The sequence below is a fragment of the Osmerus mordax genome, chromosome 8 (assembly GCF_038355195.1).
Source record: "Osmerus mordax isolate fOsmMor3 chromosome 8, fOsmMor3.pri, whole genome shotgun sequence".
Lineage (NCBI taxonomy): Eukaryota > Metazoa > Chordata > Actinopteri > Osmeriformes > Osmeridae > Osmerus > Osmerus mordax.
The window spans coordinates 9,917,764-9,945,573 of NC_090057.1; the positions used below are offsets into that span (position 1 = coordinate 9,917,764).

The window sequence follows — 27,810 nt, forward strand, 5'->3', positions numbered from 1 at the left end:
AAAGCTGGAGTGGAGATACTAGGTTTTCTGGGAGTGTCGCTCTGGAAGGTAAAGTTAAAAGTCCCTGTTGAGAGGTGTTGGAAAAGGAGGTAGCAAAGAGTTGGACGTGTTTAATCCTCTCTTTGAACTTCTTCTTTCTGTCCTCCCCTTCCCTTCCTCCACTCCTGAGCCGGTCACTAAAGAAACTGTTTACACTCCGGCCTTGCAACCTGGAGCAGGAACGAGTACTTGTTCTCAATTACTCTGATAAAAAGCACTCTGTGTCTGGCAGTCTGTCTCACACAGACACACACACACACACACACACACTTACGCTTAAGGGAGAGAGGGCAGCACAAAGAAGCACATGGTGTGCCCCCTTCATTCCTCTCTCACTGAAGCTAAAGGTTACCGCAAACACACCCTCTTTCACTGGCAGACACACTCTCCTCGGTCACATACACACACACCCACAAGCATGAGACAGAGAAGTCCCAGTCTGGTCCACCTCTCTCACACCCTTCTAATCACAACCTAGACTGAGCCATTTAGTGAAAGAATGCCCCTCTTTTTCCTTTGGAGCTCCAGACCACGTGTATGGAGAGAGAAGCCCCCCCGCTCGGAGTCACGATCCTGGGGAGAGAGTCGGAACCGCTGGCCTCTGGGTCCGGAGGTCGGCAGAGACTACTGGTATCGAGTGCGGCATCACTTGCGGAGTCAAAAGAACTTTTTCTCCTTTTCCTGTTGGTTTCAGGGACTTTTTGGAGTCAGAAACATTTGTTTTTCTTCCTCCCGCACTCCTGTCCTCTACCTCCTGTCATGGTGTAAAGCTGGTATCCTTCTCTCTTCCTCTCCCGCACTCTTTCTCTCTCACTCTCTGGCCAGTGGCTCCTCGGTTTCTAGCAGCTGTTTATTATTTTAATCAGCATCCTCCCTTTCCCCTCCTCCTCTCTCTCTCTCTCTCTCTCTCTCTCTCTCTCTCTCTCTCTCTCTCTCTCTCTCTCCCTCTCTCTCTCTCTCTCTCTCTTTCTCCCCCCCTCCCTCCCTCCCTCTCTCTCCAGGTCCCGCTCCATTCGCCAAACTAACTCGGCACACACCCACTTCCTGAGGGCCTCCACTGGCATGGCCAGAAGGGTGGGGCGTGTGTGTGTGTGTGTGTGTGTAGAGCGAGAGGAAACAAGTGTGTGTGAGGCAGGGGGGGGTTGCTCTTTAGACCGCCGGAATATTCTACCTGTCGGTCACAGAAGTGATGGAAACACGTGGCTCTCATGTGAATTGGTGGGGGTGTTGGGGAAGGGGGATAACCTTAAGATCCAAAAAGCAGGGGAGTGCCTAGTCAGTCAGAAGAAAAGGACCTTCTGGTGCAAGGTCAACATCACAACCCAAGTCGTGCAATTCCCATAACGGTCAAACCATCACCTGTCTGTGGACCAGCAGTCGGGACACCTGAGAGCAGATGCACATTTCAGACCCTGTAAAAGTTGTGAAAGAACTCAGGAACAGGTCAGGGTCTTTTGCGTCAGATTATCCAGGTTTGGACACCACATGTTGGCGCTCGCACCTGCCTCTGTGTGTGTGTTCGTGTGTGTGAGCGGGCAAATAGCGTGCACTGACAGAAGGATAGACATGTGGTGTGCATCACTAACGACACACACATCTGATGTACGCCAGCAATAATACAATTCAGAATATTCATGAGCAGGAGTCTTTGAAGTGCGCTTAACTCATTACAATATTTACATATGCAGTTTTCTCTTTAACTGCACATTTGATGAGGCACAGCGTATGCAAACATGAAAATGCGCACTGTGTGTGTTTTCAGGGGAACAAGTCAAAGTCGATTAACTGGCTGTGGATTTGCAAGTCTGACATGCCAGCCAACACACATCCAGCAGCTAACAACTCCAATGAGATGCTTGGAGGCTTTCATGGTGGCTTGTGTCGGACGATTATCACTATCCCAGGGTTGGGAATAGTGCAAGAGTGGGAGTAGGGTTTTGAAAGAGGAAGACGCACAGGCAAACCATGCGCCAGAAACACGCACGCGCGCACACACACACACACACACAACCCCAAATAGGGCCAATTTGGAAGGAACTGAAGGTAAAAGTTAGGCTACACTACTAGAGCTAAGAGGATTAGGACTATGACAGAGGTAAGAATGTGGAGCAGTTAACCCTCTGGCAGAGGAAGAGAGAGGGGAGAGAGAAAGGGAGCGAGAGACAGAAAGAGAGAGAAGGAGAGAGAGAGAGAGAGAGAAGGGTGGGTGGGCGGGTGAGTGGGAAGAAATAGAGAGAGGGCGATAAAGACAGAGAGCAAGAGACAGAAAAGAGATGGGAGACGGAGAGCGGGACAGAGAGAAGGACAGAGTGGAGAGTGTCAGCGAGAGGCTAGGAGATGGAGAGGAAGAGAGGAGGAGGGGAGAAGGAGAAGCCAGCGTGAGGCTCAGCGTGCAGAGGAACATCTGCCCATTGTTCCCAGGCTGGATCAGAGGAGAGCTGGCCGGGGAATTTCAATAGGAATCTAGGATCTGAGCTCCTCTGCTTAAAGCCTGAGAACTACGGCCCAGAGAAAGAGAGAGAGGGAGGGAGGGGTTATAGGCTTATCGTCACACTTCTTTCCACTAAGGGAGAGGGGAGGATAGGAGGACACACACACACACACAATTGACAAAGGTTAGGAAAAGGGCAATGAGGCATGGACAGGTATTCTCCAGGAGTCTACTGAGAGAGGGACTGAGTGAGGGAGAGAGGGAATGTGGAGGAGGAAGGGAGGCAGAGAGAGAGAGAGAGAGAGAGAGCTGTTTATTATGTCAGCATGGGTGGTTGAGTGGAGCAAGACTGCATGTCTATGGGCAGACACACAGCACGATCCCTTACAGAGAGAAAACGCATACACACTATGTCTCTGATGGGTATAACATACACACACACACACACACACACAGATTGTATCCACCTGGCCTGAAAGAAAGTTACAATAGCGCTCACTTTAAAGGTACACTTTGTATTTTCTATCAGTTGAAGACATGCTTCTAAACACCTCACCTCACTCACTGAGAGCAGAGAGAGGAAGATGTTAGTGGATGATGACAGCAGCAGGATATCAGCACCACAATCACACATTCCTCTGTAATTCACAGCTTCTCCCCGGTCTACCTCAAACGAGGTCACTTCCTGTGCCCTGGGTTATCGCACAACTTCCTGTTAGTCTGACAGCGCCCTTCTGGCCTGATTACAGCTCAGATCTGAGTGTGTCCAAATAAAGCATTTGGGGGAGTGTGTATGTGTGTCTGTGTGTCTGTGCGTCTGTGTGTGTGCGTGAAGCATTGTTGTGTGAACATGTCAGTGTGGATGTGAGAAAGTGAGTTTCGAAAGTACATCCAGGTGTGTGTGTGTGGAAGTGTCTGCATGAACCTGCCACTATGACAGTGTGTGTGTGTGTCCTGTTGACAGTTCTGCTGTGTGTTTCTCCCCATCAGTCCAATCAGAAGTGCTACATGTCATCAGTGTGAGGACGTCCCGCTGTTACTCTACTGACCAATCAGGATAAGTCAGGAAGGAGGGGTGGGGGGGGGGGGGTGGGGGGTGCTCAGAAAAGACATGAGCAGAGCACAATATACTGCTCTCACTCTCTCTCTTAGTTTGTCTCTCTGTCTCTCTCACTGTCTCTCGGCCTCTCTGTCTCCTTCACTCTCTAGCTCTATTCAAGTCTTGCTCACAAAAGCTCGACCAAAAATAACAGCCTACACACCAACAGGGTGTGAACATGGATGAAAAGAGAGACCGAGAAGTAGATGGCTGTATGGGGGTCCATCTCTACACTTTCATAATAGGTTGGACTGGCATTATGAAACCAGTCCAAACCCCTATATGCTGTCTCGTTTGAAGGCCTTTCCTCTGAGCCAAAACAAACCTCCTGTCAGGCTGCGACACAGAGATCTACACTCACTGGATGATCTAACCCGTCCATCATCGCACTGCAGCCCGACATCAAAACAAGCTGACTCCGTTACAGACTACGTCAAGCACTGGAAAACAAGCATGGAATAGAATCGACCAATGAAAACCAACACACCAAATTAGCAATAAGTCAGCGATAAATCCTGTGGATCCTTAAGCGCCCGGCTGACATCACCCTATCGACGTCAGGCAAAAGCAGGCGACGTGAGGTCAGAGGTCGTTCAGATAATCACTGACGATGTGGCGGAGGTCAATCCCACCCACCAATACTGGGGCCATGAATCTTACTTCCGGTGTCTAATGACGGCCACTCGCGGTGTTTCCCCAGGGCAGTACGGACAGCCTGAATGGAGGAGATTGGAATTGATCTGGACGTGTGCTGTTCCATCCTCCATGTTGTTGACAGATCTTCTAGAGACTGATAATCAGCTATTGATTATGTAACGGGGCAAGGGGAGGGGGGGGGGGGGGGGATTGGAGCTGTGCATGTGATGGAGGGGTGGAGGACCAAACACCCCAGAGTGCACGTCCCCTTTGCTCAACTTGCTCACCCCTTTCTCGCTCGCACACTTTTATTGCACAGTACAAAATAGCTAACTGTGTCAGCTATCCAAGTCTGTGTAAGTGTGTGTGTGTGTCTGTCGGTCTGTGTCCACGCCTGTCTGTTCCTGTTTAACTCTGGTCAGTGCTAACGTGATGTGTTCCACCCCCTGGGGCTGGGCTGGACTAGGTGGGTGGTCAGAGCTCTTCGCACCGCTGTGTGCCGCCCCAGACGTGATTGGTTGTGAAACGTGACCTCACAGTCGCCTCGGTTACGGGTGGCTGTGACGAGAACACAATTAACGCCTGAGTACACTCCCCAGCATGCTGGGTAAATGGCGGACTGGAAAGGTTATGTGACTACACTAATTAGCGAGCAAGGCTAATAAACTCTCTCCCACCTGTTGTTTCAGAACGAGCGGTCTTAGTGGGGGGTGAGACCAAGCTGTCTTTAGCGTGGAATGAGGGGTTTAGGAGTGAGAACACAAGTACGCACACACACACCCACGGGGGTATTCACAGCAGGTGAACGGGGCTGTCATCTACAAATGTAAACAGCAGACAGAAGGCCAGAGCCTGGGGTTGGAACTGGAGAGAGTCAAACAGTGAGAGAGAAATGGAGAAAGGGAAAGATAGAGGGACAAGATGATGGATGGGGATTACGGGGGGGGGGGGGTAGAAAGACAGAGGGAGGGAATGAAAGGCAGCAAGCGAAAGAGAGAATGAGAAGAGATGATTTGAGGAAATGTCTTTTTAAACACGGCTGTTGTCTTAAGTTGTTATAAGGACTAGGTATGTGGGAGGAATGGGAGGCCCAGCCTATCCCTGCGTGGTCATCATGAGGCGATCTGTTTAAAGGGAGGAAAGTCACAACACAGCTAAATGGAGGTAGCAAGTAGCTAGCGTGGGAAAGGTCTCATTCAACCCACTCTGAAAACATTCCACGGAATGTTTTCCCAACATATCCCAACACCTGGAAAACCTGTGTCCCACAGGACGAGGAGTGGCTGAACAGATGGGCCCAAAACTGCTGTGTGGGGAAAACTAGAAGTACTACCCCACCCACAGCCATCTTCATCATAGGCCTTTTCCATCCACATTCAAAGGTCAAATGAACTCAGTACACTGGTGTACAGTACCTGGGTCTAAACGATGTGACTCACATCTTCGCGCTCAGTGCTACTGTAGCTAGCAGACATTGCGCTCAGTGCTACGGCAGCTCCATGCTAACTGGATGAGACGGCGTGTTCCGCGGAGTGCTCTCATTGTTAAATGGAAGAGAAAGAGTTTTCTCAGCATTTCGGTGCGGTTAGCGAGAGCTCCCGCTGTGAGAGCGTTAGAGGAAGAGATCAGTGTCTCGACGACGGGAGTTTGATTATCCGTCAGCTGGTCTTTAGCTCCTGCGGGGAGATCCCTGCTACGCTGCACTGGGATGCAGGCACAGGATCCTGAATACGGGCATGCAGCTGTGAGGCCGGCATGGAGACAGCGTGAGGTGGGCTGTGGGCATGAGGCAGGGCATGAGGCAGGGCATGAGGCAGGGCATTGGAGGAAGGCTCTGGAGGAAATCTCAGGAAGAGGGAATCAGAGGAATGCTGGTCAGCTGGTCATGTAATTAGTGGACTAGCTAGTTATAATCAACTGGACTAACTGGAATCTGACGTCAGTGTTAAAGGCAAGGCCAAGCTCTTCCTGACAGTTTATATCTGAACACCCGCATGCACACTGCTCCCATGAGGGCTTATCACACCTAGATAAAGGGGTGTGGCCGTCGGACACCAGTTCCTCCCCCACCCCTCCGGGACCTCCCCCTGGGCGGGACCTACAGAAGCCCCGCAGCCCAGGGGAAAGATAAGGTCGGGAGGTTTCCACGACGACAGGAAGGAAGTCATTAAGATTCCAGAATTCTAACGGACAAAAGCAGAACGCCCACCAGTGTTCAGAACGTAAACGTAAATGACAGTTGAACCAAAAAAAGTTGTTTTGAACACAATTAGTAGGCTTTGTGTCCTTTTAAGGGAGTTAAAAGGGAAAACAAATTAACTGGCAGTTAACGTCTGACTCAAGGTTTTTTTATTGTACACTTAAGAATATGTTGTTCTATTGAAGACATGCAAGTTTCTGAGATGCTCAGACACGCACACAAACATGCACCTCATTCTGACAGCTCCCCTATGTGCAGTGCATGATGGGTAACAACAACATTCCAACAAACAGACGTCTCCTTTAGCCTTGAAGTGTGGTGAGAACCAGAATGTTTCGTCAGAATGCAGGCCCAGACATCCAGACAGACAGACAGACAGACAGACAGACATCCAGACAGACAAAGGAGATACCAGGACCATTACTAATGAATCGGCTCGAGTCAAGAATGAGGGCAGCCAGACTGGCAGATTGAAAGGGCTCTACAGGCCTGAGTCACTGTGAGGTCTAAATTGGAAGAACATGGAACCAGGGAAAGTAAATGGCTGATCACTACATCTCCCTCTTCTCCCTGACTCCACTTCTCCCTTGGTCACACTCCTCTTAGACCCGCTTTTGCAATCACCATGACAACAAACCATTATGAAGGCTTGGTCATTACTCCCCGAATGTTTACAATCCACAGTGTGGTTCAGCCAATGGCAGACCGGTGTTCCCTCCCATGACTAAATAACACAACCCATTACTTCTAGAACATCTCCCACGCTTGCAGGCCTACTTCTTCCTCATTTTCTCAGAGTCTCTCGTCTCTCTGTCTCTCCTTATTCCTGTCTGTCCCTCTTGCTCTCTCCCACTTTTCTCCACCCATGTTCCTATTATGGTTAAAACAACTTCCTGCTTCCTGTGGGATCCAGCAGGTGTTCGGCTCCATCGACACGCTCTCTCCTCACTCCCCCAGGGGTTTAGACCCAATCTCCTAACATTTTAGGACCAACACTTCAATATGGTCTTTCTGTTTAGTCTACAGGATCAGAGTACTCCCCCCGTAGGATCCGTTTTGAACCCCAGTCCGACTCATCCTAGTCCAAGTGCTGTCTCAGCTTCCTCCTATTGTCTGGCGTCCTCCCTGCACCCCTCCGCTCCCTTCCCCAGGGTCAAGAGAATAATGATGAAAAAATACCGAGAAAATTGAAAGAATACGAGGATATTCTGAAAATGGAGAGCCTGCGGCAGGCAGAAAGGGTCCCCAGAAAGAGTCTCCTCATACTGGGATCTCTCCAGAGACCCCCGCCCCCGCCCCTCCTTCTCCTCCTCCTGTCTGCAGTGTCCTCCACAGACATGTGCCGTGGTACTCTCCAGGGATCCACTCCTATCCCCCGCTCCACCCACTCAGTAACAAGATAACTGGGGGTTGCGTCCCACTCGCAACCTTGCTAGTCTCTCCAGGGATACCAGCTGGAAGAGGAACGTTCTCTAACCGGTTCCCCAGTTTAAAAAATACAAGGCACTAAGCCGAATACTCTGCATGACCGTGTGGCTGTCTTCTCCAGGGATCCGATCTAAACCCGTCTCAAGTGTCTCAAGAGAAGTCTCTCCTTATCTCCATGGGTAAGCTCCTCCCCTGAGAGACCGAATCAAGTGCACCCCCTCAACCTTGGATCAAAGGTGACCTCTCTGAAGTCCCCCAGGTCCTTCCACCCAGGGCTTGTCTCGCTCCAAACACAGATTATTTCAGATATTGATAAATGAGAAGTGAGAATCCTTCCTCACCTCCTTGGGATCCATATGCTAGATGTAGCGTGCCCTCATACAGAACTAGAAAAGGAACTCCAGATACTGCACCTGCTTTCCTTCTGAGAGGAGATGAGAACGACCTGTACTTTGGTCCTGTATTCAACATCCCTCATACACCCCTGAGGTGTTACAAAAACATTGATTAGCGACTGTCATTTCCTCTAGATGAACACTCTCACTGGCATTCTGACATTATGTAGCACAGTCATGATGGCCTGTTCTGACGGCTAAGTGTTAATAACATGGAAGAACCAGCAAGGGAAGGAGACACTTGTCGTCAAGGGTTGTTAGATGGTTGTCGAGCGTTGAGGTGATTGACAGGTCAGGTTTCATTGGGGCGGAAGGAGGCCAGCAGGGTTGAGTCACTCGCTGTTACCGTGGCACACTCCAATCAGCATTAAGAGGCCATTGACATGTCTGAGAGCAACACTTAGCATAATGGCTAACTTACCATAATGGGATAGCTAGACTACAGCCCTCAGGGCCACAGGCAGCACTTTGTATGCAGATGTAAGCTGTTGAATGCACAAAAAATACCATGTGTATGACACATTCTCTCTCTCTCTCTCTCTCTCTCTCTCTCTCTCTCTCTCTCTCTCTCTCATACACACATACACACACACACACACGGAAACACACTCTATCATGTTGATGAGGGAGTCATGTGTCATGAGTTTGATATGAATGCACCATCTATGTCCCTCATGGACAGGCTGGCAGGTGACCAGCCTACGAGTGAAACTGTCAACAGGAAACAGCAACAGGGGCGATGGGCACGAAACTGCCTGAATACACACAGCGCCCTCTCTCCCATTCCCGGAACACAGCCCAACGCTTTGACCCCTGAGATGAATGAGCTGAAGAGCACGAGACCTTTCTTTTCGGCGGGCTTTAATGGCATTGGACGACAGGAGCGGTGGGCCCCGAATAAAAGCAGATTGAAATCAAATCAAACAATACAGGGGGAAAAAAAGGAAGCACCTTTCATATCGCCTGTTAAGAGCTCGGCTTTGAACTCTCGCTCACGGCGCCGGGGAAGGTTATTCAAACGAGCGAGGGATGGAGGAAGACGGGGAGGGGGGGGGGACGTAAAAAGGAAACGCTGATGCTTCCTTTCATGGACGTATCCACGGGGATGCGGACGGCTTCCCGTGCACTAACATACTGTGCACACACGCCGCTGCCCTCGCACAGCATTAAACTCAACCTTCCCGGTTGATGTGTTTGCTCACCTTCTTTTTGGCCGTCCCCCCCCCCCCCCCCCCTCTCTCTCTCTCTCTCTCCCTCCCTCCCTCCCGGTGTGATTAAACAGGCAGAAAGGTTGGGGGTGGGGGGGGCTGGGAATAGGGCGAGAGAGCCAGACTCATCTCCAAAACAGAAAACTCAATTAGTCTAATTAGTTGGAGAGCGAAAGAACCGTGAGTGGGAGAGAGGTGTAGAGGGGGAGGATAAGAAAAGTAGAAAGGTGTGTGTGTGATAAGAGGATGTGTGCATGTGTTTGAAAATATGCTTTTGTGCACTTATGTATGAAGTAGGGGTGTGTGTGCGCGCGTGTGTGTGAGGTAAGGATGTGTGGATGAGGTGTGTTGGGTGGGTGGGTGTGTGTGTGTGCGTGCCTATTTTATTTCTAACCCTAGCTCCAGAAGGCTATGCCGGAAGCCAATGATCAAACAACAGCTGTTGCCATCACGACAAGGTGGGGAGGGGGGGGGGAGAAGTGGAGGAAGGAGAGGAGTACTCTTCTTCATCCAGGCATGTGCTGGGACAGCAGTGGGGGTAGGGCAGGAACTGTGTCAGACTCAGAGACTGGGCCAGCACCTTGGGGGGTTACACACACCTACAGAAACAACCCCTTTGTGTGTGCCTACATGAATAACACACACAGACATGCACACTGACATGCTGTGCAATGAGACTATGAGATGAGCCAATCAGAGGAGAGCGCGAGAACAGGAGTTCCCCGTAGGCTGCCGCGTGACTGAGCGCCGGCATAGTGAGTTGGTTAAGACGAGCAGTGTGTTGATGACAGAAACCTGTTTTCTCTCCTCTCCTCTCCGTGCGTTCTGGGTGCTACTGAGCTCTTTCACACGTTCTGCTGAGAGAGGCTGAGTGCTCCAGCGACTGGACCCCTTAAGAGCTCTCAATCTTTTTTCGCTCGGTCCATTTCCACGTCGTCTCTCTCGACCCCCAATCCATTTCCTCTCTGGTTCTCTGTCCTTCACTACCTCCATCCATCCACCTCCCTCTCTCGCACGCTTCATCCATCTTCCCACTCGCTCTTTCCAGCACGGTAGCTTTCCCCCCCACCACATAGACACTAAGATCTGTTCTGCTTTCTCCTTTCCTTTTTTCCCCCCCCGCTTTTCTCTCTCTCTCTCTCTCTCTCTCTCTCTCTCTCTCTCTCTCTCTCTCTGCTGTCTCTATCTCTCTCTGCTGTCTCTACCCACTCTGTCTTCCGCCCTCTCCCCTCCTCCCTCTCCCCTCCTCCCTCTCCCCTCCTCCCTCTCCCCTCCTCCCTCTCTCCTCCTCCCTCTCCTCAGTGGTTCAGTCCATTAGTGTTTGAGCTGAGCAGCGCCAGGGCAGAGGCCTCCCTCCTTTCTGACCAGATGAAAGTCGCCACACGGCCAGAAAACCCTGCTATAGAAACACAGGCCCAAACTGCAAGAATCCCCTATCAAAATTTGGTCACGGGATTAAACCATTTATACTTGAAACGAATCCAACTAGTAAAACAATAAATAAGAAGATAATCCCACTCAGTTAGATGTAGAGTTGCAGTGCGTAACGGTAAAAATACTCCAGATGGCAAATTTGGCATCCGGGGGGGGGGGGGGGGGGGTTCTAAGGGGCCGTTTGGCCTGAGGAGAGGCATGGGGCAGCACAAATGAGGTGTAATTGTCGCATTAAGCTCATTTCATGGTTTCCTAGTTGTTTGCGCCGCACGGTAAACGAATGTTTGAGCATCTGTCCCATTCGGCTACGGCGCTATGGTGCGCACAAACAAACACACACACACACACACTAGAATAGACGCAGTCTATGATTACACCACAGATGTTTTGCTTTGTGACAGTGACATCCTACATGTCTGTCGCCACATCTCAAATCTTTTTGTGTGTGGCTTTGATCTTAGGAGCGACAGAGGGAGATAATGTGTGTGTAAGAGAGAGAGAGAGAGATAGAGAGAGAGAGAGAGAGAGAGAGAGAGAGAGAGAGAGAGAGAGAGAGAGAGAGAGAGAGAGAGAGAGAGAGAAGGAGCGTGCAAGAAAGACGAGAGACAGTAAGAGAGAGAGAGAGAGAGACAGAGAGAGAGAGAGAGAGAGAAAGTGAGAGAGAGGGGGGCATGCAGTCTAATGAGCAGGATCTAAGTCCGAATGGAGCAGCAGTGCTGAGAACCAGCCGGAGCCTGCTGGAGCCGGGCTGCAGCTGGAGGGAACGTGTACATGTTAGCGTGGTCCCCCCTCTCACCTCCCACGTCTGCCAGGTGAGCTGGAGAGGTGACGGCTCAGCCCGCCTGAGGGGTGTCGTGGCGAGGGAGAGACCTGTCCAGCATGGTCAGATACGCCACATCCGACCAGATCACCTGAACCCTCCTCTCTCTAGGGCCCTGGGGGCTGCTTTTGGGTTGGGATGGTATACGCGCCCGATCATATGTGGGTGGCTAGGTTGGGTCCGTCGGTGGCTAGATGTGAGGCCTAGCTCGTCCTGCTCTACACGTGTCCAGCGGTCAGACCACTGCAGCGTTCCTGTTTACAGCCCCACGGGAGCCATGGTGATCCTCCCACTAACCCGCTAATCTCCTTGGTTACGCTGTTGTATCTGCTGTTCCGATTCAGTACACTACAGTACAAACGCCCCCAGCTCTACACTCATACACACACTAAAAGCTCTGGTAGAGATTTGTATGCTGAACATATCAGATGCACATAGCTGAGTGGTTCTATAAGTAGCATTTATTTTTGTAAATGAATGCCGTTTTAACAGGTAGACATCAAAATATATCACGTGTGGCTCATCTAAGTGCAGCTTTTTTAGAGGCATGAAATATAAATGGCGCTTTAAAATGAAATGGGAATGAATCATGCATGAGGCTGACGTTGTCATGTTCACACACACACACACACACACACACCCACCCACACAGACAGCTTTTAATGAGTTCTGCTTTAATGTAGGGTCCTATAATGAAACGTCGGCGGCATTATGTGTGTCTGTTTAAGTGGCAGTCTCATCACCGTAGCAACCGAGGTGACCGCTAGGATCTACTTTCAGGCCTGTGATTTGCATCTATTTAGTGGAAATGGACCTGAGAGGTGTCACTGACCATCCACTCACCTTTTAATCTGACAAGAGCCTCCTCTCCTCTCGCCTCCTCCATCCCATCATGCATCTCTCTAACCCTTTCAATACAGACGCCTCACTCACTCGCGAGTCTCTGGGCCCTTTTAACATTGGTGATTATCGTTCGTGTTTCCTTGAGGATAATGAAAAACATTAGTCACCCATTTCCTAACTGGGACAAGTCAGACCATTATCAAACAAGAAGATTGTGAGAAAATGCCTTGTCAGGAAAGAGCTCGGAAATGGATGAGGTAAAAGGCCAGTACATTTCGAGTTAGTGTGAATCATGCTTGATGACCACATCAGGCCAGACATGAGCCGCTCCAGTCTGCCTGCAGGACCCAGAGCGGTTCTTCGGCTGCACACAGTGGGACGCGAGATTAGATCACACACAGTGCACAGCCCCTAGGACTGTGTGTGTGTGTGTGTGTGCACGGGCGTGCGTGTGTCTAAAAAAGACATCATGAGAGAAGAGCGTGGGAATGACAGTGTGTGTGTGTGTGTACGCGTGCGTGCGTGCGTAGCTCCGAGCTCTTTTGAAAACACTGTTTTCTTTTTTAATGAAGCGAGAAGATCTCGCCGTGGGGAGTGTGGTGTGTGCGTGTGTGTGTGGTGTGTGTTTATGTGTGTCTGTAATTGAACTCAGTATGGGGCAGGGCTCGTGCTCTCCTCATCTGACACACAGCGCAGGACATCTGAAAGCCCCAGGACATCCCAGTGATAAGTGTCGACTCGCCCTGCTAGGACATCCCACGGGGTTGGCTCTTGGCACTTTAACAAACAACTATTCCACCGCCGACGAGGCAGCGACGAGCACAAACCGGGCATCATTATCACTCTACCAGGAGGAGAACAAGGGGACAGACTGACATCGATTGACAACAGCCGTTGTTGTAACGTCTGTGTGAGGTTCCAAACAACACAGGTGGACCACACGGTAAATTGCCAACAATTTAGTCCTCCAACATCTCCCGCCCATTTCCTGCCCCCTCCACTGTGAAAGAGCCCATCCATTTATCCCACGCCCACCGTAACCAGCTCCCTCCCTCCCTGCTTCCCTGCTATGAGACTGATGGATGTGATGGAACCATCATGTCCAGGCAGCGGGGCCTCTGACAGGGCCACAGAGTATGACAGAGTGTGACCGAGTACACGCCTGCTCTTTAGCCATCGTCTACCTACATCACCACACAAGCAGCCGTAGCCGTCACCCCCACACAGGGCTGGGCGTCTCCAACCAGGACGTATCCTCCCGCCACCACTCCCCTTTGCGACCTGATTTATCCCCGTTCGTACGAAACGGTGACGACGGTCCGAGGTTGCCGGGGTTTTTTTTCCCGATCGCGAGGCGAGTGAATCATGAGAAGACATACAGTGGACGCATATTCCTTGGCGCGCGCGCGCGCACACGCACGCAGGCCCATACCCAGGAGAAGAAGCAAGTTGAAGTGTCTGCGTCGCGTGAGCCGCGCTCGGAACTGACTCCATCGCCCAACGCAGAGAGAGGGCGGGGTGACAAAGGAAGCGACGGAGAGATGAACGAGGGACGAGTGGGTGGGGGGGGGGGGTCGTTCATCTCTTCATCCCTCTCTCCCTCCCTCCATCCCTCCAACTCTCCATCCCTCTATCCCCCCTCAGTCCCTCCATCCGCCCCGCAGAGCCCAGCTGGTGTGTGCGTGTCGGGGCTAAGAGGGAGCAGGGGAGGCCAGCCTGCTGTCTCCCTGCCATGTAGAAGAGGGTCAGTGGCCTTCTCACCCTGGCGCTGGGCACGGGGGAGGGAGGGGGCATATGGCCACCACACGTCACGCGTCACAACATCTGAAGAGTTGCATAAGAGCCAAACAGCGGAAACACCAGAGGGTTTCTTGAAGACAACCGTTCAAACGTTTTCAAACATGAGGCTTCTTTCATTGCGTGAGATAAGGGGCGTACCGAATCCCGACCAAGTTCTGTGAATTCGTTTAACTTGGTCCAGTTCTGGCTGCACAGCAGTTCATTTATCGTCTTTCCCGCTTCTCTTCATCGTTTTTTTCCCCTCCTTATATTTGATCCCTTCCTTTAAACAAATAACTATTCTTTAAAAGGGAATAGGCCTTCAGCTCGAGAGAAGGAATCGAAAGATGTCCGCCTCAACTTTCAACATCACAGGACGACAGAATTAAAATAAGTGCCAATGTGGTTAGGAGTACTATGGCATGATAGAAATAAAAGTAGCTTTAACATTGGAGAAGGACGAGCCCATGGAGGGAGATGAAGAGTGAGAGAGAGGGAACGTTTTGGAGTAAGGACAGTGGCCCTGTCGTAAATAAGAGTATAATATGATAGAGGTTTAACAGGGAGCTGTCGATCAATATCAAACTGGTTACATCCATACCGCTCCATACTCAGTCCTCCCTGCATGAGAGTGTGTGTGTGTGTGTCTCATGGGGCATACACAAGGCACAGACCGACAGGTTGTCCATGGGTCACCTTGTCTGGTTGGCTATAACTGCCAAGAGAGACGGTAACAGACTCACAGACCGCCACACACACACACACACACACACACACACACACACACATGCACACACACTAAACATAACCTCCTGAATAGTCTAGTGCAATGAGTGACAATAACACACACCACTTACTGTTGCCGCACTAAAAGGGAATACTATTGACATCAACAAATGCAGCGGAGAAGGTAGTAAATAGGAAATGTGTTACAAAACAAACTGAAAAGCACATATTTCAAAAAGGCAATTATGCAATTACCTTCAGAAAATCATATCTTTTTTTGTCAATAGTGCAAAGTATGGCTGCGTCCATCTACATGATTATGAGAGAGCAAGCCATTTAAATGTCAGGGTAGCATTAACGCAGCCCTCATAAAAGCCAGCTCAGAGAGAAAAAGAGAAAGAGGGAGAGAGAGGTAAAAAGAAAGTCAGAAAGAGAGGGAAAGAGAAAGGGAAAGAGAGACTCCCCTCAAAGATGACCTGCTAGACAAAAAAAGAAAGAACGAGAAAAGAAAATGATATTGGACTACATCACAGAAATGCCCCTGGGTTACCTCTCTATCATACAGGCTATTTGTTTCTCCCTCCGGGTCTCGACGCGGTGTACTTTCCAGAGCAATTCCAAGCTGCAGATGAACTCCCAGGAAGTAGGAGCAATAGTTCCTGTCCAATCACGAAACCAAGTCATCCTCATGGTAAAACACCATTTCCAATAGACAGGATTATGAACCCGATAATTCAACACTAATACAATACAAGGCGATGCAAAGACCAGGTGATGCGTCACCATACGACGCGGTGCAACACAACACAATAGCGTGGAGAGGAACGAGGGAGAAACCCTGGAGGGAGAAAGTCAGAGAGGCCCAGGCCTCACGGACGATATCAGCGACGTCATGTGATGGCTAGGATGTCGGCAGCAGAGGGCTATGTTATATTCAGCCAAGGCCTCGCGGTGGTTCCAGACTCATTAAATTCATCGAAGTGGAGAAATCTTCAAACCCGTGCGCCCGCTCCTTCATCGAGGCGTCGTGGTTGTGGCCGCGGGGTCAAAGGTCAACCGGTCCCTCGGTCAGAGAGTTCGTCCAGCCCTGCATGCAGTGTCGAGAAAAGAAAAACCCTCCTCATTTCAAACGTTCTTCACATAACGTGTTGCGTTTAATGATGCCAGCTGGGGTCAGAGGGCCTGGAGGAGCGAGGAGGTGAGCAGGGGAGAGCAGGGAAAGTTCATCCTGTCATCTGATGTCGAAAAGTCTGTATTCCAAAAAAACTGATGATCTACTGCTTACAGTAGATCATCAGTGAGCTGGCTTCGAAAATCATCATAAATGTAAAACATCACTCCGAGGCAATTTGAGTACTAGGTATTAAATGTTGCAACGCCCCCTTGAAATCAGTTACTTGGAGAACTAAATTAGCCACATCTCTAGTGAGAAATGTGTGGCAGCTGGCTTGATTGAAATTAATAGAACCTCTGTGAGGTGGAGCAAACTCTATATTCTTCCTGGTGTCTGCCCTTGCGCTAATTGTAAAGACATCGCTCTATTGGCTTGCACTCCCTAAATGCCTCCAAACCACCGATGCACATTTCACTTTCTCTCCATCCCTCCTTCATGGCTGCGCTCCGTCAGCGGCGAGGGACACTGTGACAATGGCCTGGAGGGATGGAGCAAGCAAGAGGAGGAAGAGCAGGAGGAGGAATAGAAGACAGGGGAAGTGCAAGAGGAGGAGGAAAAGGGGGCTGAGGAGGGGGAGAGAGAGAGACAGAGAGAGAGAGAGAGAGAGAGAGAGAGAGAGAGAGAGAGAGAGAGAGAGAGAGCGAGGAGAGCCAAGTCCTGAGGTCTCTTCTCGGGTGGCAGGCTTGTGGAGAAAGACATGCACGGTACCAGGGATACTGCAACACCAACCCTCCGTGGCAGCCAGGCCAGAGAGACCACACTCCAGGCACCCAACCAGGAACCGACGGCTGACATTTCTCATCCCTTTGTCCTTTTTTCTTTCCCGTTCTGTCAAAACAGGTCATCAGCTCACAAGCAAGAGATGATCATCATCAAGAAAAAGCCATCTTTGAGACAATCCTGAAGAGAAACACCATCGAGACCAACTAGAGCAGTAGCAGGATGACCTTAACAGAACCTTTCGTCAATGACACTTAGCCCCTTGAAGATGGAACACAGAGCTGGGAGCTAGCTTTAAATCCCGGTTCCAGCACCTTGGGCCTAGTGTAGGGGTTTGTAGTATGCATACACACTTATCACACACTCACACTGTTGCTGTTGGTTCCTGACTTGGTCCCTGTCTTTGGCCCTGAAAAGTGCTGTGTGTGTGTGTATATGTGTGTGTGTGTGTGTGTGTGAGAGAGAGAGACACCGTCAGAGAGAAAGAAATGGAGAGAAAGAGTCAGCCAGCCCTCACTAAAAATACCAAACACCCATTTTTCACCTTTGACAGTGTCTGGAAAGGCTCTTAAGTGGAGCTAGGGGAGGAGGTTTGAGGTAAAATGTGAGTGTGTTTAAAAAAAAGGAAAGGGAGAGAGAGACAAAGAGAGAGAAGATTTCTACAACTACTCTCCGGGGTACTGATGTATCTTCCCGACTAGACTGAAGCGTCAAAAAAAAAAAGAAAGAAAAAGAAAGAAAGAAAGAAAGAGATGGGAGAATAGAAAGACAAGAAATGAAAGAATATCGAACAGGGACAGGGAATTGTAAGGAGAATGGCGAGTGTGTATGCATGCCTATGTGTGTGTGTGTGTCTGTGTAAGGATGACGGTGCAACAGTCCTTGCACCTCTATCATGTGACTCCAATGTCGCTGTGTGAGAGGAGACACTGACCCTGAGAGATTTGTGAGACCATAGCGCACTCTTGATTGAGTTAACTGACACACACACACACACACATACGCACAAACAGGCCAACACACAGTGTCTGGGAGCCAAGGTGATGCAGACAGACAGTGGAAAGTGCTGTCAATGAGAAGGTCGGAGTGAGGGAGGGGCAGGGGGAGGGGGGGCAGGGGTGTGTGTGTGTGTGTGGAGAGGGGGGGATGGGGGAGTCAGATGGATCAAGCTTGCTTGTCGATTGCCCTGTCAATCATACAGTCTCCATGGTGCTGTCTGCCAGGGCGTAGGCTTAAGGGGGTTATAAATAGCCGGGTGGACAGGGGACAAAGCACAGACATGGGAACAGGTCACCTGACACAGTCTGAGTCTGTGTGTGTGTGTGTGGACAGAGAGTGCTGTTAGTGGTAATTAACGGTGCTTACTCCTCAGAGGAGGGCATCCATCTTAGAGCCTTCGAGTCTCCATTAATCCAGATCGTTCTCTACACACACACATACGCTCACGCACGCACACTCTCTCAAAAACAAACACTTTGACTCTCTCAGATCCGCCCTTGGTCTCCTCTGTCATACTGATGCAGAGAGACCACACACACACACACACACACTTCCTGCCACCCTGTGTGCCGCCCTGCAGCTCTGGAAGGGTGGGTGTGTCCAAGGGCAGCCTTCTGACAAGCTCTTTCTGGTGATCTCATTACTGTCGTTAACTTCATCTAATTGGACGCTGGAATGAACAGCTTAGCGATGGCATTACAAGTGATAACCTATGAAAAGGTTTTGGGGTATTGGACTGGTGTGTGTCTGTGTATTAGTGTGCTCTCTGGACTGGTGTGTGTCTGTGTATTAGTGTGGTATCTGACTAAATTTTAATCTGTTTATGAGTACATTATTCCAGCCTTTAACCGAAACAATTATAAGACCACAATTATAAGCCCCCCCCCCCACACACACACACACACCTCCTCACACCCCACCCACATCATTAATTAGACAGACAGCATTGTTCTAATCTCCTCGTAATGCTTCACAAATGTGAGTGTGCCCGTGTCTGTCGGTCTCTGTGTGTGTACAAGTGTGTGAGTATGTCTGTGTGGGAGCGTGTGTGTCCATCGAGGTTCCGCCACACTAACGACCAGATTAGCTCTCAGCTCATCCCTGTGCGTCGCCCACGGCGACCAAAGGTAATTGCTTTTTAATTAAGCCAGGGGCATTAATCCCAGTGATATTTAGCTGGGCCAGATGCAGACAAGCCAAAACTACCACACACAACATAGTGGGACCACAGCTAGTCAAAGGTTCTGTCTGTGTGTGGGTGGGTGTCATCCAAGCCCTGAGTGAGCCTTACTGCTCAAAGATGGAAAAAGCAGCTAGCAAAGGCTTTTATCGATCTAACCCTCCCTCCTTCCTTCCTTCCTTCCCTCCCTCCCTCCCTCCCTCCCTCCCTCCCTCCCTCCCTCCCTCCCTCCCTCCCTCCCTCCCTCCCTCCCTCCCTCCCTCCCTCCCTCCCTCCCTCCTTCCTTCCTTCCTTCCTTCCTTTCTTCCTACCCTCCCTCCCTCCCTCCCTCCTTCCCAATCCAGCACACCCTTTGAACTCTGCCAGTCCCTCGTTCCCCTCCTCCTTCATATATGCCCTTTGTTCCTATCCCTCATTCTACTGCCCCCCGCCCGCCCCCCCCCCCCTTCCTTGGAACGCTCATCTCCACCTCTCCATCACTCACTCTTTTATTCCACACTGCTGTTCACCCTCCCTCAGTCAAGATTGTTGTTGTCAGTGAGCCCTGGCACCCACTCCCCAACCCCATCCTCCCCCCTCTTTCTCTCTCTCTCTCTCTCTCTCTCTCTCTCTCTCTCTCTCTCTCCAACTCCCCCCTCTCTCTCTCTCTCTCTCCCCCCCTCTCTCTGTCTCTCCCTCTCTCTCGCCCCCTGGGGTACAGCAGTTGTTGAGTTGACTTCTTGTCACATTTGCATGGCAATTGTAAAATGTGTTTGGTTGTCATGAACATACAAACATGCACACACACACACTCACTCAGAGTAGTAGATCTATTTTGTTTCCTCTCCCTAATGATTCACTGCTCCTTTGAATGCTCTTTGATGTCTGGTCCCCATAGTAAATGCATAGTAGAATGCAGAAAACACACACCTCACAAACACACACATGCACAAACACACTTCTGGAAACGCCCTCATCTGTATGTGTCCAGATGTTGTCTTGTGTCCTGTGTGAGGGATGAAGTGAATGTGTGTGTGTGTGTTCTAGGCTGGCCATGCAGCGCCCTCCTGCAGATTACGGTCTATTTATAGTCTGATTACACTTTAATCTGCCTCTCTCAAAACAGCCCCTCGCTCTCCCCACTGTGCTTACCTCCACTGTCTGTCAGTCTGTCTCACCCCAGCTTCCATTTGCTCATTTTACAATCTTTTCCTCTGCCTTTCTCTTTCTTCCTCTGAATCGCTCACTCCCTTCCTTTCTGTCCTTCCAGAGGTCCCCCCCAAAGCTTTGACAGATGATGTGTGTGTGTGTGTGTGTGTGTGTGTGTGTGTGTGTGTATGCTGGTCTCGTGTCACTGGCCTCATTGAAGGGACAATGAGACTCTGTGGGTTCAAACTCTCTCTTCCCCCTCTCTGTTTCTCTTCTCTCTTCTCTCGTTCTCCCTCGTTAGAGTTGCATCCTGGGATACGTGTCACAGATACGGACGGAAGGATACGGATGGATCTTTTTTCATGGATGTTTTCACACACACACACACACACACACACACACACACAGTTTTAAACAAAAAGCTAACGATGCAGATCCATGCTAATGTCCTCACCGAGGACTTGACCCTTTGTGATGTGAAGTTGGCATGTCAAAGACGTCTGGTTAACCATTAATGCCCGTACTCCTCGTGCATAAAATCCTGTCATTTCTCCCTCTCGATCTCTCTCAAACACGCGCGCACACACGCACAAACACGCATCCGGCACATCTTTAGGAGCAGAGAAAGAGAGGCGGAAAGAGAGAGGCAGAGAGAGAGAGGCAGAGAGAGAAAAAGATGAACATGAATGAATGATTGAAAAGGAGAATGAAGAGAGTAGGGGAACATGTGTTCACTTACCGTAGGACTGTCAGCTAAAGGAAACGGGGGAGGGAGGGGACATGGAGAAGAGGACTGGAGCAAGGGGATTGGGGAGACTACATTGAAGTGAGGGATGGAAAGAAAAGGGAAGAATGGAACTACAACAGGGAAGAAGGGAAGCTTCTAGCTGAGGGTGGAACCGAGGGATAGAAAGATAAGTAATGAAGGAGACGAGAGAAAGGGCGGAGGATGTTGGGTAATTGAGTACAGTAAGTAATGCATCTGTCTTCTCAAACTCATCAATCTGGCTCAGGTATTGATCTGGCAGTCTGGTGGGCCATGAGTGTGTATGTGTTCATGTATGCGTGTGTGTGTGTGTGGTGTATGTATGTGGTCTGTGTCTGTGTAATCTCTGTGATTTGACCATGGGGCATTTGTCAGCAACACTGAGGTTAGATGGTAATCCACCATTGTACAACCACCTACACACACACACACACACACACACACAGTCAGACAACAAGACTGACCCCAGGGACATCAGCAGCCAGAAATGGAGGGCACAGGTAAGAATGCCCTCACTTTTTTATACTTGTTTGTTATCTTCAAACTTGTGGTGGTATGGTTCTGGTGAGGAGAAGAGAGAGGGGAAGAGGAGTGCAGGGGAGGGGAGGGGAGAGGAAGGAAAAGGAGTCTTCTGGTCATAAGTGCAGTGAGGGCTGCTGGCGGCAGAGTGGAGCTGCATGAGGCCTGCAGGAGGCCCGGGGGTTCAACCATGGGCTCCCCCCCCCCCTCCTCCCCCCATCATCCACCCCTCGACACACTGAGCCTGGCATCAGCACACAGCTGAGTGTGTGTTTGTGGGGGCCCATAAATACACTATAGACAGGTAACAGTGGTGTGTGTGTGTGTGCACATGCTTCTCTCCAGTATATAGAGGCAATCTCGTAAACACACAGACATTATCATCTGCCTCGGCTAAGAGCCACGAATGGAGCAACACACACAAACACACACACACATTCAGGTTTAGGGATTAGTGGATGGAGAGATGGATGGACTCGGGGTGGTGAGGAGAGAGACCGAGGAGGATTATAAGATGAGAGAGCAGAGAAAGACAGAGGTAGAGAGAGAAAGAAAGAGACAGAGAGAGAGAGAGAGAGAGAGAGAGAGAGAGAGAGAGAGAGAGAGAGAGAGAGAGAGAGAGAGAGAGAGAAAAAGACTGAGAAGAAACCTACATTGTTCAGACCTCATTTACGCTATGATTACTTTGCCAAGGAAAGAACGAGAAAAATGATAAGTGAGATCAAACAAAAAGATGGCAGCGAGGGCGGGCATTATGGGAGATGTTTACCACATTAAAAACGACAGTTGAGATCACTTGGAGCTTGATGTAAAGGGATATACTCCAAGAAAAGTTCCGTCGAATAGCTATCACAGCTATCACATAATCAAATACAAAGTGCAGTCCAATAGCTAGGACAGCCGTCACATAATCATACGCAATCACTTGAGACACTGAAACTTGTGCTGGAGTAACAGCTCTCTCTTCCTGCAGTCATGGGAGTCAGATGGCTGAGCGGTGAGGGAATCGGGCTAGTAATCCGAAGGTTGCCAGTTCGATTCCCGGTCATGCCAACTGACGTTGTGTCCTTGGGCAAGGCACTTCACCCTACTTGCCTCGGGGGAATGTCCCCGTACTTACTGTAAGTTGCTCTGGATAAGAGTGTCTGCTAAATGACTAAATGTAAATGTAAATTTGCCCATTGATTCTCTCCATCTCCTTTACTTTAGGGTCTGGCTTCTGTGTTTAGGGTTAATAAACAACTGAGTGGAGAGGGATAGAGGGAGAGAGAGAGATAATGTGGGAATATATGAGTGTGTGTGAGAGACATATTTGTGTGGTTATGTACGTGTGTGTGTGTGTGTGTGTGTGTGTGTGCGTGCATGCATGCATGAGTGTGTGCGCACCCGGCCACCAAGTCATGGGAGCAATGTGTGTACGCACCTGAGGCCCTGAGCGCAAACTGTCACACATGTTAATGAACCAGAGCCCAGGTGGAGCCCAAGGGCAGAGAGGCCAGAGCGGTGAGCACAGTGCCCAGGTCTGAGTCACCCTCACAGGGGTGGTGCTGAGGAGGCGTGGGGATGGAAGGGCCCAGGGCCAATATGCTAGTCAGTGAGATACGGGACTGGGAATTTACTGAGAGAAGACAATCTCTATAATACTGCTATAACATACCATAAAGAGGGCATTTGTAAGGGTTTACACCGCACACACACACACACACACACACTGTATGCCGTGCCAGTGTAATGAGAGTAGGAGGACACTTCTCTGGAGACTGTGGTGCCCTTCAGCTTGATTGGAGCCAGTGATTGCACACACACAAACAGAGCTGATCCCATATAAAGCTATCAAGGCTTTCAACAGGCCACAGCACAAACTGACCAGACAGTCCCTTTGAACAACACTGTTGTTTACAGTATATTAACACTACGCTGTCTGCCAACTACAACTTGGGGTTAGATTTGATGGAGATAGGTGGCTAAGGACCACATCATCTCTGTGTATGTATAGAGTTAATGGCCAGTTATTGGTCCATCCAGGACATGATGTAGATAAGGTCCCAGGTCCAGCACGGTCAGCTCAGAGGACAGGCTTATCTTCTGAAGAGGAGCCCGAGGGCCAAGTAGAGCCCCAGACAGACCCGAGAGAGCGATCCCAGAGCACATCCATCATGACCAGGCAATGTTACAGTCCGGTGGCTAGTGAGTGCGCCCAGGGGAAGTCCAACGAGCTCCAAATGACTGATTCTTCCCAGGGGAGGCCCAACAAGCAGCGAATGACTGAAATGGCCCAAGGGAGGGTAATCGAGTGTGGAATGACGGATGACTCCCAGCGGAGGGTGGCAGAGGAACGAGTGGGAACTCTCGAGGGAGGACAAAACGAGCACCGAATGACCGATGCCGCCCCAGGGAGGGTAGTCGAAGGCAGAATGCTAAGTCGGTTCCGTTAGGGGTAGAGGTAACAAGATAGAAAAAAGAGTGCAATGTAGGGAGTGACCAGCACTGAAGATGAAGACATGCACAGGGATACCAAACGAGCGATGATGCAGACCCGCATGACCTAGGAGAGTTAATAGAGCGCAGGGAGTGTGACAGTTCTAAATGGTGAGTTCTCTGTTGAAAGGCTGGGAGGGCACTTCCTCTCATTCCTTCCCTCCTCCCCATCTCTCTCCGGGGAGAAAGAAGGGGAGAAAAAAGAGATACTGTCGATAATGAGCGAGAGAAGAGGGAGAGAGACACAATGACCAGGCCCACTCTATAATAGCATAAAAGCCTCACCGCGTATGGTTAAGCATGACTGCAACAGACTGGTTATGAGAAACTGGTCTTTCCACCCACCCACAATCCTCTCTCTCTCACACACACACACACACACACACAGGCAGACATACACAGGGTTGTGATTGAAGCTGGCCTGTTCTAATCCTCTGGGGGCTCTAGTCACACAGAGCTGCACCACGGTCATCTCTCACCTCCCTCTGCCCTCAATGGGGTTGTGTGCGTGTGTGGGTCTGTCTGTGTGTATGTCACCAGCGGCAGCAGCAACGACTGCCATCCATTCTGCATACTGTCACCGTAGAAACCTCATCCTAGTACACTATAGTCAAGCAGAAAGCCATTTAAGTCGGTATACCTGTCTGGATATCCAAACACCAACAGGTATCACAACACACACACACACATATACCTCCCAACTCCTCTACCTTGTTAGTTTATTTATGCATTCACTGCAGAAAAGTACAAACGTCTGACAGTGGAGAGCCAAGACTATGGAAACAGTAAACACACACACACACACACACACAGGGATGCACAGCAGAGTTGATGACTTGCTGTGCAGACACAGTGCCACAGCCCTGTACTGTCAGTTAGATACTGACTGCAGGTGACAACAAATAACCAGTTCTCAACCCCACACCCTGAACAAACATGCAAATCCCCCCCCCCCCTCTCCCCCAAAAAACGTGTAAAACACAAAATAAGTCAGTAGCAAGTTTGGCTCTGGTACATATCATCATGGTTTTCCCCCTGCAACTTCGAAAGGCACAGCATCAGAAAAACAAGCCGGAACTAACAGCAAGCAAACTTATAAACCCAGCGGAACACTGAACAACCGCGAGCAAGATTCAGAGCACACCCACATGACATCAAACAAACAAGTGAAAAGTGCAACCAATTAAACCGACAAACACCACCGAAACGCATGGCTGGACAACATGACACGAAACAGTCAGTGAACTCAGTGAGCAACACAACAAACCAAGGAGAGGATGGATACCCCTCTCTCTCTCTCTCTCTCTCTCTCTCTCTCTCTCTCTCTCTACTGACCTTGCACAGTTTCTGGTAGCGGGGGGAGGAGATGGCCATCCTCTGGAGCCTGTGTAGGAAGACCACCACTTTCTGCAGAGAGGTGCGTACCATGGCCATCATCTTCACACTGCCACGAGCCGGCAGCCTGCTCGCCGTCCACATGCTAGCCCCGGCCGGCCCCGCGCATAGCCCCCGCCGCCACGCTCACTCACTCACACACACACACACTTGCACACACAGCTGAGAGTGACGCGGACCCGCTCAGACGCACGTTAAAAGAGACATGCCCCCACGCACACGCTCTGTCTCACACACACACACACACACACACACAGAAGAGCCCTCCCGCTCTCTGTCACTAGCTTTGTTTCACACACACACACACGCAAGCTCACTCTCAGACTCCTGTTACTGTCTTCCCCACACCGGCTCGCTGAGGTTTAAGATGAAGCATTCACTTTTTCCTTCAATCACAGACGCGCACGCACTCACAGATGTACACACACTCAGTCGAGGAGCAAAAAGAAAATCCTGTGAAAACAGATGTCGCGCTGACCTCCTTCCTGGAGTCAGGAAGCTCAGCGCAGAAGAAACACGCGACGAGACAAAGAATGAAAAGTGGCAGAGAGAGAGGATGGAGGCTGAGGCTGAGGGAGGGAGGAGAGAGAGGGCAGGAGAGAGAGACAGAGAGAGAGACAGAGAGAGAGAGAGATGTGCTTCTCTCCAATCACGAATCACTCTGGCTCCCGCTGCTCTGGACCAACAGAGAAAAGTGAAGAGAGAGAGAGAGAGAGAGAGAGAGAGAGAAGGGGGGGATGGTGAGAGAGAGATAGAGAGAGAGAGACAGAAAGAGAGAGAGGGGAAATAACAAGCTGAGCGTAAAGCCTCCCTGCACACACGAGACGGAGAGAACGAGGGAGAGAAAGAGAGGGATGATGCACGACGGGCTGGGAGAGGAGAACTGCTCCGTGAGAGGTAGAGACGGAACAACGGGACCGAGCAGTGATGGAGAGATTGAGAAAGAGTGGAGGAAGGAGAGAGAGAGAGAGAGGCTGCCTACACACAGCTGGAGATGGAGCACACGTGTGTGTCCCAGATGAAACTTTGCACCGACAAAGATATACTGTGAAAGAGGAGGAGCAGGCAATCTTATCCAAGAATAGAAACAGAGGGAGAGAATGAGAGAGACAAATAGACAGAGAAAGAGAGAGGACAATGAGAGAAAAGAGAGAGAAAAACAGTTATATGAGAGGGAGATCAAATAAAAAGAGAGATAAAATGATGTCAAAAATGAGAGAGAGGGGAGCAAGGAGAGCCAAGGTCAGAGACAAATGAAAGACTTTGTGTCTGTGTGGGTGAAAGCTACAGTTAAAGAATAAATCCGCTGTGCGCAAGCGACAGCAGAAGAAGTAAAAGATAGAAAAAAGAGGGCAGTGAAGGAGTAAAATGGAGAGAAAGAGGAAGAGCTAAGACAGCAGAATTGTTTTTGCCCTCGCCCCTGTTCAGCCTGGCGGTAAACGTTAAAAGCCTCGATGCTAACGCCTCCACGTTGTACGGTATATTCGCTAAGTTCAGGTGAAAATATCACCATCGCAAAAGCTTCTAAGTGATTCCAAAATACCACTTGTGTTTTTGTCTTGACTTGCGGATGCAAAAACAATCGGGGTGCAGCTTTTAGTACACCCCCAGTCTTCCCTTAAGGACCCCCCTGGGGCGACAGACCAAACACCCCTGTGACGCGAGGACTGTTATCTTAGTTCCCCCTAACATATACACACTGACTCACTCAAGGATTGCAAGGATACAAACACTCAAGGGATGTACTGAAAAGCACACTGACACACACCGTCCCAGCCATACACACACACAAACGCAACTGTAGAAATGCAAACACACCCTCCAGTGGAAGCCATAAATAACAGTGAGGGTTGGTGGCATGAGGAGTATTACATTCAGGTACATATTCCTGCACACACAGCTTCCCTGTCACTTTACACTGACAGAGGGCCAACAGCGACCGGGACGAGGAAGACACTGCACACACGCGCCTGCACACGCACGCACACACACACACACACACTCCCTGACTGAGCGGGTGAGAGAGAAATGATCAGGGGCTGTGTGGAGAGCTTTATTTGCCAGGGCTTAAGTGGGGAAGCCATACATTTATTCACTCAATCCGCACAGTATGGATCCTGTCTCAGGGGAATTAGAGAGAGAGAGAGATAGAGAGAGAGAAACAGAGAGAGAGAGCGAGAGAGAGAGAGAGAGAGAGAGAGAGAGAGAGAGAGGGAGGGAGAATACTTTCAGCTAGTGGCATTAGCGCTAGCATACTGGGCTTCCCGGAAGAGCTCTTATGAAATCCTGTTTGAGAGCATCAAGGTAAGAGTGAGACTCCCCAGGTTCCTGGTAGAGGGGAGGGGGGAGGGGGAGGAGGGGGGCTGATTAGGGAGCAGGAAATGGAACAGGGAACGGCGCCTGAGGAGACACC

At 50.2% G+C, this 27,810-nt stretch overlaps 1 protein-coding gene across 1 annotated transcript in view; it reads right to left on the minus strand.

Annotated features, from left to right (window-relative positions):
- Window positions 1–25,766, minus strand: part of LOC136947779 (utrophin-like) — a 78,054-nt gene extending 52,288 nt beyond the window's left edge. Inside the window, 1 exon segment of the mRNA XM_067241976.1 lies at window positions 25,338–25,766. Coding sequence (XP_067098077.1) covers window positions 25,338–25,481 — 144 coding nt within the window. The 5' untranslated portion in view covers window positions 25,482–25,766.
- Between the last annotated feature and the right edge of the window lie 2,044 nt (window positions 25,767–27,810).